This window comes from Schistocerca cancellata, chromosome 6, assembly GCF_023864275.1.
Source record: "Schistocerca cancellata isolate TAMUIC-IGC-003103 chromosome 6, iqSchCanc2.1, whole genome shotgun sequence".
In the NCBI taxonomy this organism is placed as follows: Eukaryota; Metazoa; Arthropoda; class Insecta; order Orthoptera; family Acrididae; genus Schistocerca; species Schistocerca cancellata.
In genome coordinates this window covers 269,577,704-269,591,298 of record NC_064631.1, presented here as the reverse complement: position 1 = coordinate 269,591,298, position 13,595 = coordinate 269,577,704, and the positions used below count along the sequence as shown (strand labels likewise).

General features: G+C 39.3%; 1 protein-coding gene across 1 annotated transcript in view; it reads left to right on the top strand.

Annotated features, from left to right (window-relative positions):
* Nucleotides 1-13,595, top strand: part of LOC126191219 (cilia- and flagella-associated protein 91-like) — a 356,082-nt gene that overhangs the window by 162,600 nt on the left and 179,887 nt on the right. The window contains exon 10 of the mRNA XM_049932021.1: nucleotides 1,216-1,400. Within this exon, the coding sequence (XP_049787978.1) occupies nucleotides 1,216-1,400 (185 nt within the window). The remainder of the gene's footprint in view (nucleotides 1-1,215; nucleotides 1,401-13,595) is intronic.

Sequence of the window (13,595 nt, the reverse complement as noted above, 5' to 3'; positions counted from 1 at the left end):
TGCAATTACCAGTGGCTGGCATTGTCAAAAGTTCAGCGTCCACTGCTGCTGGTGGACTGGAGTCAAGATGACAGCCAGAGGTTCTTTGTACCTATCACACCAGTCTCTTATAGCTATTACCTGGTCCTTACTGCTGTGGTCCACTTGTTAACTGCAGTGTTGATTTTATACAGCACGAGAATCCAGTATCCATTTACTTTGGGCTTTCTTCTTTCTTGTGAGAATTATGGTTATGTTTGTGAACCTCTGTGTCTTCTGTGAACAAACAGGCTTGGTAGCCCTTCTCCACAGTTAGAACCTGCATATCAGCTAGTTTAAATACGTGGTCAGTCTCAGAGTGCACACACTTTGCCATGGCCATTTCCTCCATCTGGCCTGACCGGCAATACCATTTTTGTTTGATAACCTTGCTATTGATGGATCATCCAGTCATTCCATCATAGATTTTTCCACATGTATATATACATGCTGTATATGCCCATCATTGTGAGTGGATCCTTTTCGTTTCTTACTAGTCTGAGATGTTTTTGAATAGTTGTAAATAGTTTGTACACTGTGTTTGAACACTATATGACCAGTTCTGTCACATGGCCATTTCTGTTTGCCACCGTGGAGATGTGTGGCAGAAAGGCCTTACCCAATGTTTCTTCTTCCAGTGTGTCACTTCTCTGGGTATTCAGTTTTGTGATACTTCTTATGCGCTGGTGGAAGATATATTGCTCCTCAGGAAACATTCCAAGTGTGGTGGAGCATGTACTTTCTCAGACCGACCACATAATAAAATTTGTCAATGTGGAGTATGTCACTGTGGAGAGGGTTACCACTTCTGTTTGTTCAGAGAAGTCATAGAAATCCACAAACATGACAATAGTTTTAACAAGAAATAATTAAGCATCGAGGCAACTGGATCCGGGATTTCCATGCTGCAACAAGGGGGCCATTGCAGGTAACAAATAGTAAAAGCACTATTGACCAGGGAAATGCCCTCAAATGTTGGTGCAGCAGGTCCATATGATCTCCAGCTGTAGGCTTGATACCAGCCTGCTACTGGCAATGTAGGGTAAATCTATGACAATCCCAGCCACTTCTGCTGGAAAATGTCAGAAAAACTGTTACACAAATGTCAGCTGAAGGTCCCGAAGAAAAGCCACCAGATAATATCTCAACAAGCAGCTATGAAAGTCTCAACAATTTTACACTTGTCATATTTTTCAGCAATACGAATGGATCTTGAGAAAAGAAGTGGATCTGTTACTCTGCATTTAGTCAAAAAAATTCATCATCAGAAGCCATTAAGTGTGAGTGCGAGCATTGAAGGTATTCGTGACTCAGAGGAGAACACATATCAGGCTGCAACATTTCTTCAGGCAGTAATCAAAGGGAGAGCTATTCAGGCAATGGTCAGTAAAGTCTGTAGTGAAATTCCTCCTTCTGCACTGTATTATCAGCCATTTCTAATGAGTTGCTTTATACCAATATTACTCTGGCTAAAAGTAAAATTTATTGCACTTCTGAAAGTACATTTCAGTACACAAAATTGAAGGCAGGTAGTCACTTACCTGCAGATGAATTATGAATGACATGTGGGTGAACAAAAATATTAGGTAAACTTACTAGCTTTCCTGTGGTTGCTTTTCTTCCATCAAATATGTACACTCCTGGAAATTGAAATAAGAACACCGTGAATTCATTGTCCCAGGAAGGGGAAACTTTATTGACACATTCCTGGGGTCAGATACATCACATGATCACACTGACAGAACCACAGGCACATAGACACAGGCAACAGAGCATGCACAATGTCGGCACTAGTACAGTGTATATCCACCTTTCGCAGCAATGCAGGCTGCTATTCTCCCATGGAGACGATCGTAGAGATGCTGGATGCAGTCCTGTGGAACGGCTTGCCATGCCATTTCCACCTGGCACCTCAGTTGGACCAGCGTTCGTGCTGGACGTGCAGACCACGTGAGACGGCGCTTCATCCAGTCCCAAACATGCTCAATGGGGGACAGTTCCGAAGATCTTGCTGGCCAGGGTAGTTGACTTACACCTTCTACAGCATGTTGGGTGGCACGGGATACATGCGGACGTGCATTGTCCTGTTGGAACAGCAAGTTCCCTTGCCGGTCTAGGAATGGTAGAATGATGGGTTCGATGACGGTTTGGATGTACCGTGCACTATTCAGTGTCCCCTCGACGATCACCAGTGGTGTACGGCCAGTGTAGGAGATCGCTCCCCACACCATGATGCCGGGTGTTGGCCCTGTGTGCCTTGGTCGTATGCAGTCCTGATTGTGGCGCTCACCTGCACGGCGCCAAACACGCATACGACCATCATTGGCACCAAGGCAGAAGCGACTCTCATCGTTCGTCCCTCCATTCACGCCTGTCGCGACACCACTGGAGGCGGGCTGCACGATGTTGGGGCGTGAGCGGAAGACGGCCTAACGGTGTGCGGGACCGTAGCCCAGCTTCATGGAGACGGTTGCGAATGGTCCTCGCCGATACCCCAGGAGCAACAGTGTCCCTAATTTGCTGGGAAGTGGCGGTGCGGTCCCCTACGGCACTGCGTAGGATCCTACGGTCTTGGCGTGCATCCGTGCGTCACTGCGGTCCGGTCGCAGGTCGACGGGCACGTGCACCTTCCGCCGACCACTGGCGACAACATCGATGTACTGTGGAGACCTCACGCCCCACGTGTTGAGCAATTCAGCGGTACGTCCACCCGGCCTCCCGCATGCCCACTATACGCCCTCGCTCAAAGTCCGTCAACTGCACATACGGTTCACGTCCACGCTGTCGCAGCATGCTACCAGTGTTAAAGACTGCGATGGAGCTCCGTATGCCACGGCAAACTGGCTGACACTGACGGCGGCGGTGCACAAATGCTGTGCAGCTAGCCCCATTCGACGGCCAACACCGCGGTTCCTGGTGTGTCCGCTGTGCCGTGCGTGTGATGATTGCTTGTACAGCCCTCTCGCAGTGTCCGGAGCAAGTATGGTGGGTCTGACACACCGGTGTCAATGTGTTCTTTTTTCCATTTCCAGGAGTGTATATGCAGGTGCACACACACACACACACACACACATGCACACACAAACACAAACACACACACACACAAAAGCTGCAAAGCTACCTTCCCTGATCAATGTGTTTGAGTTACTCAGGAGCAAATTGTTGATTTATTAATATTTTGAACTTTTGATTAGAATGAGGTGAACTATGTAAGTAAACAATGTAAATGTTCATTTGTTCAGAATTGTAAATCTCCAAAAGTTCTTCACAGATTGCTTTGAAACTTTGACGTAACATTGCATTCAAAGATGAACATGATTTTATGTACCCAAAAGAGTGCCATATTTAATGTATAAATATATGTGAAATAATTATAGGGGAAATTGTATAAAAATGTAAATGTTCATTTGTTCAAAATCTTAATTCTCCAAAAGTTCTTCACTGATTGCTTCGAAATTTTGGCACAACATTTGAATATGCATGTGTTTATGAGGTATGATCAAAAAGTAATGGGAATTTTTGTTTTCTGTAAAGAATATTTATTCGTTCATAAACATCAACTGTGCCCCTTTCAAAGTAATCTCCCTCAGATATAATACATTCGTACCAGCACTTTTTCCAATCTCAGAAGCATTTCTGGAACTAATTTTTCATTATGGTGTTCAGCTTCTCCAGAAATTTTGTTTTTACCTCATCAGTCATGGCAACAGGATGTCCTCAGAAATTGAAAGAAGCTACATGGGGCCATGTACGATGTATACAGTGGCTGAAGCAAAATAATAGTCTTGTTCTTTGCCAAGAAATTGTGAACAGGTATTGAGGTGTAAGTTGGAGTATTATTGGGATCCAGTTTCCATGCGTGGTTTTCCCATAATTCAAGTTGTTTCCTTCGGATTGCCTCACGCAGATGATGCATTACTTCCACGTTGCGATCCTTATTGACCATATGACTGTAACTCATGATGCGTTATTCCATAGTAATTGAAGAAGACTGTAAGAAGAGTCTTCACATGTGATCAAATTTGTTGAATTTCTTTGGTCTTGGCTCTACTGGCACTTTCCACTGGGATATTTGTGCCTTGGTTTCGATGTTATACCCATATACCAATATTTTCTTCCCTGTTATAACCTTCTTTAGAAATTCTGGGTCATTGTCGACTTCACTCAGAAATTCCTGAGCGATGTGTGCATGATGTCAGTTTTGATTGAAATTCAACAATATCATAACAGACTTTGCTGCTACATATTTCATGCCTAAAACATCTGAAAAAATTGCTTAGCATGAGCCAAAGGATATGCAGACATCATCAAGGTAATTCAGTGATTTTCCAGAATCGTTTTCTTTACTTCTTCCACAATGTTATCAATAATTGGTGAGGTACAGCATCCAGGATGGTTGTCATCTTCAGCATCTTCTTGACCCTGTTTGAAATGATAATATCACTTGTAAACTCTTGTCATATGCATCGTTAATTTGCCAAAAACTGCAGTCAACATCTCAAATGTGATGCTGCACTTTATTACATTTTTAAGGAAAATCCAATGCAAATTCTTTGACCCATTTTTTTTTCAAAAGTAAAAATTTGTCAAGCACTCGAAAACATGTATAGCCTTTTTGACTTCCAACTATAAACTAAGTATTAAAAACTAATGAAAATGAAAACATACATCAGGAACATATGTACCAATCAGATAAAAAAAATGAAAATCAGAAGTATAAAGCCCGTGAAATTAAAAAAAATCCCATCACTTTTTGATCACACCATATTTATGGCTTATCAGCTAGTTATTAGAATATTATTGTTATTTGCATTTTATGGCCTTCATTGGACCATTCTACCCAACTTTATACAAAGAATTTTTCAGTTTTCTGTCAGCCCAGTACTTCTTTATTCTCTCGGATCTCATCCTTCTTTCTTCATCGGAAATCACCCTTCCTATTGTCTGTCTGTTGATTCTCGTTCGCAGTCTGGTTTGTTTGTCTGTGAGTTTCCTGATTTTGTCAGTTTTGTTTCATAGGTCTTCCAGTGTAATCTGTAGCTCGTCCATAACGTCCTTGATTTCTGTAATCCACCTAATGTTGCACTTACTATACCACAATTTTTCTATTATTCTCCTGATGATTCTGTTCTCTGGTGTTCTGATTAGATGTCTGAAAAAGGAAATGCGTTTCTTCCTGATTGTACTCATTACCAGTTCTATTTCCTTGTAGACTGTTTGATTTGTAGCTACTCTCCTGTGTCCTTCTTTCTGGTACAATTTGTTGATGCACTTTCTGATAATCCTTCTCTCTATTTTGAGTATTTTGCCTATTTGTGCAGTGTTACTTGTTTTGAAGATGGTTTCACGTGTGTATGTTATTTCTGGTTGAGTGGCTGTTTTGTAGTGTTTTAATGTTGTTGCTATTGACAGGCTCTTTTGTTCTTGGTGATATATTGTGCTCTAGTCTATTTGTTTATCCTGTTATGCTATGTTGACTTTTCATTGAGGTTATATGTTATGATTTCTCCCAGATATTTAAATTTATCTACAATTTTGATTTCTTGGTTTCCTATGGTTTGTTTATGAGTGATGGGTGAGTTAACATGATGACTGGTTTTTCAAAGTATATTCCAAGACCAATTTTCTTTGCCATTTCCTGTAGTGAGATAACTTGTTGTTTGGTTTCCTGAATACTGTTGGACAAGAGAGCAAGGTCATCAGCAAATCCTAGACAATTTAAACTTATGTTGTCTTTGGATCTTCCAATTTGGATGTTCTTTGGGTTAGTCTTGTCCCATCTCCTCATTATGCATTCTAAAGCACAGTTGAACAGCAAGGGTGGCAAGCAATCTCCTTGTTTTATACCTGTTTTTATGATGAATGGCTCAGAGAGTTTCCCTTGAACTTTTGATTAGAATATTACAATAGAATCTTAATTTGTAGTATGTATAAATGAGATTCAAGGTCAGGGAGAGGGGGCAAGGTGAGATGGACAGAGGGGTGGGAAGAAATGGACACATAAAGAGGAAAGGAGGAGACAGACAGACATAAGGGGCAGAAGGTGATGGAGTTGGAGAGAGAAGCAGATGGGGAGAAATAGAGGAGAAAATGAACATAGAAAGGGGAAGGAAGTAATGGACAGAGAGGAGAGGGAGAGGTGGCAGGAGAAGATGGAGAGGGGGGGAGGAGAAGACAGACAGAGAGAGGAGGGAAGGAGATGGACAGAAATAGGGGGGAGAAGGAGATTAGGATGTACATCTAGTTCCCATACGTATTAAAAATGTGTGGTTTCTCTTTTCTTTCTTCTCCATTTAACCAGACTGAGCCACAGCAACACTTGGCCAGGCACAGCCAGTATTATATATAGCAAACCTATTCTGCATCTCTTGTCATTTCATACACTCTAATAGCACTATTGCTAATAGTATTTTACAGACATGTGGAGAATTCAAATTCATAGTGCAAATCATCAAGTTAATGATCTCTTAGCATGATGCTCAACTGCTGATGTTTAAAATCTTGATGGATAACATGAATAATACATATTGTAAAATAACAAACACCATAAATAAAAAAGGAATGCAAGGAGTATTTGTGAGACGCAGATTGGAGGGATGTACACAATACCCATTGCATAAATGAAATATGTAATGTATTACAAAAGTAGTCATAGGATTCTTTGAAAACTGATGTCTTAAATGCTTAACATCTGTCAGTAGGTTAAATGTTACTAAATAATGGATTCCAAATGCTATTAGAATATCACAGAAATTAAGCAAAGTCTTAATTTAACTTGAAAGGATACAAAGGATATAAATTTTGCTCTTAAGACTGTAAGGAAAAAATTTGTATTTTTAAGAAAAAATAAGAAATATTTAGATGATTTTAACAAAGCAAACATGAAAAATCAGTAAGTTAAATTAGGAATTTTTTGTAACCTTAAATGATAAGCTGATCCAAGATAGACTCCAAATTTCTGACACTTTTAATAACTTTTCCTGTCAGAAGCAGATAACTTAGATTTTAATACTTCCTTTTTTTCTTTTTAAAGAAGTGTTCTAAAACAGGTTTGATATGATTCAGCTACATTATAAACCTCCAAAAGAAGTTTTCAATATTACCGATGCCACTATAAATAAATATTCTAGTAGTGGTGATGAAATCAGTAGTAAAATAATCAAATGTTCAGTTGAGCTTTGTGATACACTAAGTTTCTTGTATACTAAGTTTCTTCATTTTTTTTTCATACTGGCCAATCTAAAGCAGAAAAAGTAATAATAAAGACTAACGGACCCATCCTGGTACTGTCAGTATTTTACAGTTTTTTTCAAGAAAGTTGTTTATGTTAGAATTAATAAACACTTAAGACAGAAAAAATGTTCTCAGTAGCTAACAGTTTGGATTTCAAAAAGAACTGTCAGCTCAACAAACTATTTTTACCTTGACTTGAAATCTTTCACAACAAAGCTTTGTAATTCTGTGAATTTTATTTTATCACCACTCATCTCAAAACATTTTTGTGTGAGCGTTGAAGACTTTTTCCGTCGTGCGCCCACACCAATATATCGTCATCATCATCATAATCATTATCATCATTCTCACCCAGCATAGTGCTCCAGAATTACACTGAAGTGACAAAAGTCATAGGATACCTCCTAATATAATGTTGGACTTCCTTTTCTTTGGTGTAGTGCGGCAGCTCGATGTGGCATGGACTCCACAAGTCGTTGAAAGTCCCCTGCTGAAAAACTGAGCCTGCTGCCTCTGTAGGAATCCATAATTGCGAAAGTGTTGCCGATGTGGGATTTTGTGGACAAACTGACCTCTCAATTATGTCCTATAAATGTTCAATGCGATTTATGTCGGGGTGATCTGGGTGGCCAAATCATTTGCTTGAATTGTCTGTTACGTTCTGCAAACTGCTCATGAGCAATTGGACATGGTGACATGGCACATTGTCATCCATAAAAATTATATCATTGTGGGGAACATGAAACATGGTCTCCAAGCAGCTGAACATACCCATTTCCAGCCAGTGATTGGTTCAGTTGGCCAAGAGAACCCAGTTCATTCTATGTACACACAGCCCATGCCATATGGAACCACCACCAACTTGCACGGCGTCTTGCTGCAACTTGGGTCCATGACTTCATGGAGTCTGCACTGCAATCAAACCCTACCATCAGCTCTTACCAACAGAAATTAGGACCCATCCCACCTGACCATGATTTTCCAGTCATCTAGGGTCAAATCAGTACTGTCATGAGCCTAGGAGGGGTGCTTCAGGCAATAACATACTGTTAGCAAAGGCACTTGAGTCGGTTGTCTGCTGGCACAGACCATTAATGCCAAACTTTGCCACACTGTCCTAATGAATATGTTTTTCATATGTCCCACATTGATTTTTGTGGTTATTTCACACAGTGTTGCATGACTGTCAGCACTGACACTTCTATAAAAACACCACTGCTCTCGGTCATTACATGATGGCTGCCAGCCACTGTGTTGTCCATGGCGAGAGGAACTGCCTGAAATTTGGCATTGTCAGCACACTCTTGACACTGTGGACTCCAAATATTGAATTCCTTAATGATTTCTGAAATGGAATGTGCCACACATCTAGCTCCAGCTACCATTCTGTGTTCAAAGTCTGGTAATCCCTGTCACGCATCCATAATCACATTAGAAATTTTTTCACATGAATCACTTGAGTGCAAATGATAGCTCTGCCTATCCATTGCATACAGCTTGTGTACATTATATTACTGACACCTGTAGACATGCATATCGCTATTCCATGACATTTGCCACCTCAGTGTATAGTGTCAGATGTAATTTTTACAGTGCACATATGTATTCTGAGAGTGTTATTTCTATAAATTGAGTTTCCTCAAAAAATTATTTCATAACTCATTAGTGAATAGAAAAATGCAGACAAATTAATCTCGTAATTTTTGAAAGGCATATAACTATAACCATGCATATGTAGCTCAACTACAGTAATTCATTTTTTCTGTGATGTGGATTTTCCAGTTCAAGTTGTAGTCTAACTTTATTCCCTAAATCTGAACACCATCTACACTTCATATTTCACAGTTCAAATAGCCTGTGTTATAGCTTCTAGAATCTATAAAAGCATAAAATTATATGTACTGAGGCTTGTCAAAGTTTAATGGGAATCTATTTGGCTTGGTCCTCCTGTTAACGTTTTAAGTTATTTTAGTATCTGTCATTTCAGTGAGAGGACTGGTATACTGCTTATTAATTCCTACACATATTTTGTGTACTGTACAAAAATTAGAAAATTTCTGTCTTCTGACAACACTAACGGACAGAATATGTGTTACTAAGTTGTTGGCACTTAACTGATGTTTACAACATTCTACCATGCAGATAAGGTAAAAATCATGAATATACATGTCTATTATTCCATAATATTATAACTTTTGTGTCAAATATCTTGCTTCACTAAATCAAAAGTATTGGATAAGCCACAAAATATTCTTGGTGGTAATAATTTCTGAGTTATTGATTCTAATATATTATTGTATGTCAAGGTAAACATACTCATAAAAGTTACCAGTTTACATGCTGCATCAAATGTGGATAAAATGCCAAGCTTTTTGAAGATCACCTGCATCATTGTTGCTGAAGTAAAAAGCTATGTGTTAGGGGACAGTGCCCAATTTGGAGATGGATGAGAGATGCTTCACTCCAACAGAGTGACTGGCATGAAGTATGCCACAGTTGGATAACTGGCTTCACTAACTACCGCTAGTCTGAAACTTACACCTAGGCTGATTAAGTTCAGGCGAATATGTATGATCTTGACTGTTTATATAAGGAAACAAAGCTGCATATATTTAAGGAAAAGTACAATCAAGCAAAAAAAAACTTTTATGGCAGACCTTTTACACTTGAGGAAACAGATAAACAATGATGCAATAGAGCATTCAGGAACATAGGTAAGGTATCCTGGAGACTAATCAGTAAACATCATAAAGCCACCAGCAAGGGACAGAGTGAACCAGTTAGCATTAGACAAAAGTGCCATGTAGTGAAAGATCCAAATGAAGTATTAATTTATTCAGTAAGCATTTTATCTCTCCTTTTGACCAACCAGCTTCTATTATAGATCTACAGGCTGGCACACCAAATGATGTCATGTATGGTATAGATCTCAAATTTATGGAGGTGAATCAACAGGAAATATTTAACACAATGTAGTAAGCTAAAGAACAAGCATTCATTTGGATGGGATGGTATCTCAAGTGTGGTGTTAAAGAAATGTGCCAATGAAATAACTAAACCCTTTACCTATCTTATCAACTGTAGTATTAATGAAAACATATACCTAAGTGCCTTAAAAATAAGTGTAATTCAGACAATCCATAAGTAGGGAAGTAAAGAAGAAGTTTCAAATTATAGACCGATATCACTAATCCCTGCCTTCAGTAAAATATTTGAAACAGTTATGCTATCACAACTCATAACATTTTTCTCAAGACACAAAATGCTTACCGAATCACAGCATGGGTTTACGAGAGACCTAAGCATGACCACTGCTGTTACCAGTTTCTTCCATGAGGTGTATAGCAATATAGAATGGGGTATGCACACAGCCAGAATATTCCTTGACCTGAGCAAAGCTTTTGACTCAGTAAACCATGAGCTTCTCTTAAAAAAACAATATCAGTGATGCATCAATGAAACTTCTATCACCCTATCTGGTGAATCGGAAACAGTGTACCAAACTTAAACAACAAATTGACAGTAGGATCTTAACCTTTAAATCCACAATTGAAACTGTGACACAGGGAGTCCCTCAAGGCTCAATTCTTGGACCTTTCTCTTTTTAGCATATATTAATGATGTTGTACACCCCATTAACACCACAAATTGTAAATTATGCTGATACATCTCAGTTTTATTTCATGGTAAAAATTGTGAGGAACTGAAATTCTCACCAAGTAATGGAATACTATAATTAAGTTCATATTTTCATGCATAAGGGTTAAAGATCAGTGAAAATAAATACCAGACGCTAATATTTACAACTGGCAGCTCACACCGCTCATGCATAGATGAGGATGTGGCATTGTCTGCAATGGGCTGTATCTTCTTAGCCAACTATTGAAAATGGTGCCCACCCACATGCTTAAACTGTGTATTATGGGACAATCTATCCCCATCTTAGCTATTGTATGGAAATATGGGGTTGTGCTGCAGACATTCATCTTAACAGAGTACTATTGCTACAAAAAACAGGGTTAAGGATTATACATGGACTAGGGAATAAAGACTCTTTAGTGGTGTTTTCAGACAACACAAGTACTTCAACATATACTCTTTGTATTTTTATAAATTAATTACTTTTTTTGTCTCACAGAAAACTGAAATAAATAACTGTAGCGATATACATGACCACAACACAAGGCCCAAAGAGAACTGACAAAGAACGAGATTAAAAATGACGGACCAGAGCCCATATACTAATGGACTGATATGGTATAATAAACTGCCAGAGTCCATGGAAACCAGTAAAAAAAGGCAATTCAAATCAAAACTAAGAGAATTCTTAATTGAAAAGTGTCTTTGTTCACTCAATGAATTTTAAATGGTTAAGTTTAAGAGCTGTAAAATTGTGTATAAAAAAATAATTGGCTGTATTAATATGTGTAAGGTGTAATGTATTTTGACAAGCATCAATTTTCTGTTTAATTACTACATGTAAGGCTAAGATCTAAATGTATTTTGTGTTTGTAACTGTACTTGATGTTTGCAAAAGCCATCATATTGATGACTCCACACAAAAAATTTAAATAAATAAATGAACCTAATTGTCCATCACTGCTAGCCATTCCTGCTTCCACAGTTGCATGGATCTTCGACACTCCAGCAAAAAGACAGCCTGCGGGTAATTACACATTGTGTAACTTCGTATTCTGCGGGCTTCCTTGACAACTTTGTCTGCCTATTCATTTCCCCAAATTTTCAAGTACCCCGGTACCCAGAACAATGACACCCAATTCCCCCCACTGCTATAGAATGTATAGTTGGTCATGTATTAACTAGATCATTTTACCTTCTGGGCAAAAGTGCTCCAGTGATTGTAGAATACTAATGGGATTGGAACAGATGAGAAACCGTTTGGGCTGAAGGTGACTCATCTGCTCCAGTGCCTTTAGGTTTGCATGGAGCTATGCATCAAATACAGTACAGTCATGGAGAAGGTGAATCTTGAACACAGTGTTGGGGAGTACTACTGAAGAGCCAGTGGAGTCTTCTGGATTTGAGCAATCAGTTCACATAGCTATAAAACTGTGATGCCTATGTAAAATGTTAGAAAAATCAGAGATTGAAAAATAAAAAGTTGGAATGCAAGCTTTCTTAAAATTCATCAAGACTAAAATAATTCTTGGCCTCTATAGGTGGAGATTTGCTCAAACCTCAATGTAAAACACTAAAACCAGCCACACCCATCTCTAAAAGGCAAACCTCTATGTGAATCCCATAGAGCCTCATCTCTCGGTGTCAGGTATGAAAAAGCCTCTCCATTGTTGGCTGAACAGCAGTATGATATGCATATGTGTGTGGCATGGACAGTGTTTTATAGATGTATTTACATGGTGTTTGTTCTTTTGAACATGTCCAAAAAAACAGCCACCATTTTTGATCCTGCAATTGTATACAAACATTACACAAAGGAAATGAAGACATTAGCTGCTATTGGGTATTGAAATACATCACCGGGGAAAGTTGAAAAATTGTGCTGGACTGGGACTCAAACACAGAGTCTTCCATTTCTCGTGAACGGTCACCCTGACCATCTAGATTTGGTCCCTGCCCGATTCAAATTTCGAACCAATCCACACACTTCTGATGTAGTGCACGTACCCATTACCATAATTACTTGCAGCATTTCTCTGATTCCCATAAGAGTTTGAGTGTGTTCTGCATCTGCACTGAAGGGAACATTGGGCTATGTCACCTGAGTTATATATATGTGGTGTCTGTTCTTTTGGACAAGGAATTCCCACGAGCAGCTGGGAAAGTAAGTACTCACCCCAGACAGAGCCCTGCTTGCCTGGGTAAGCCTTATACAACTGAAATGTGGCACATTTCCCCAAGGTTGCCCACTAACAACTGTACCACCTCAACAGCCATGCATGTCATTGGTCACAGTATACCTTGGGATAGTATTTTTTTGTAGTGGTTTTTACCATCTTCGCAAACTTGGGCTGGTTAAGCCAAGATCCCCATTCCCTGGGACGCATAACATTCCACTGCCATGTCACATGGTGATTGCCGAAATATGTCCAGAGTTTACAGTTATAGAAGACTGGGGGCAGTCACCAGTCCCCAGCTGAGGAAACATAGTTTTGCCAACCCTGTACCCTGTAAGTGAACGCTGAGCTCCCTGAAGTGCTCATAATGTAAACCATGACGTTGGAGGCACATTTGGCTTTATTAAAAACAGCATGGACTTGGCGAGCATTACTCCCTGCCTTGTAGGGCTTCTGACAAATATATCACAGTACATATATTTTATTAAAATGAAAATTCACTTGATGAAATTATATAACTATGAGACA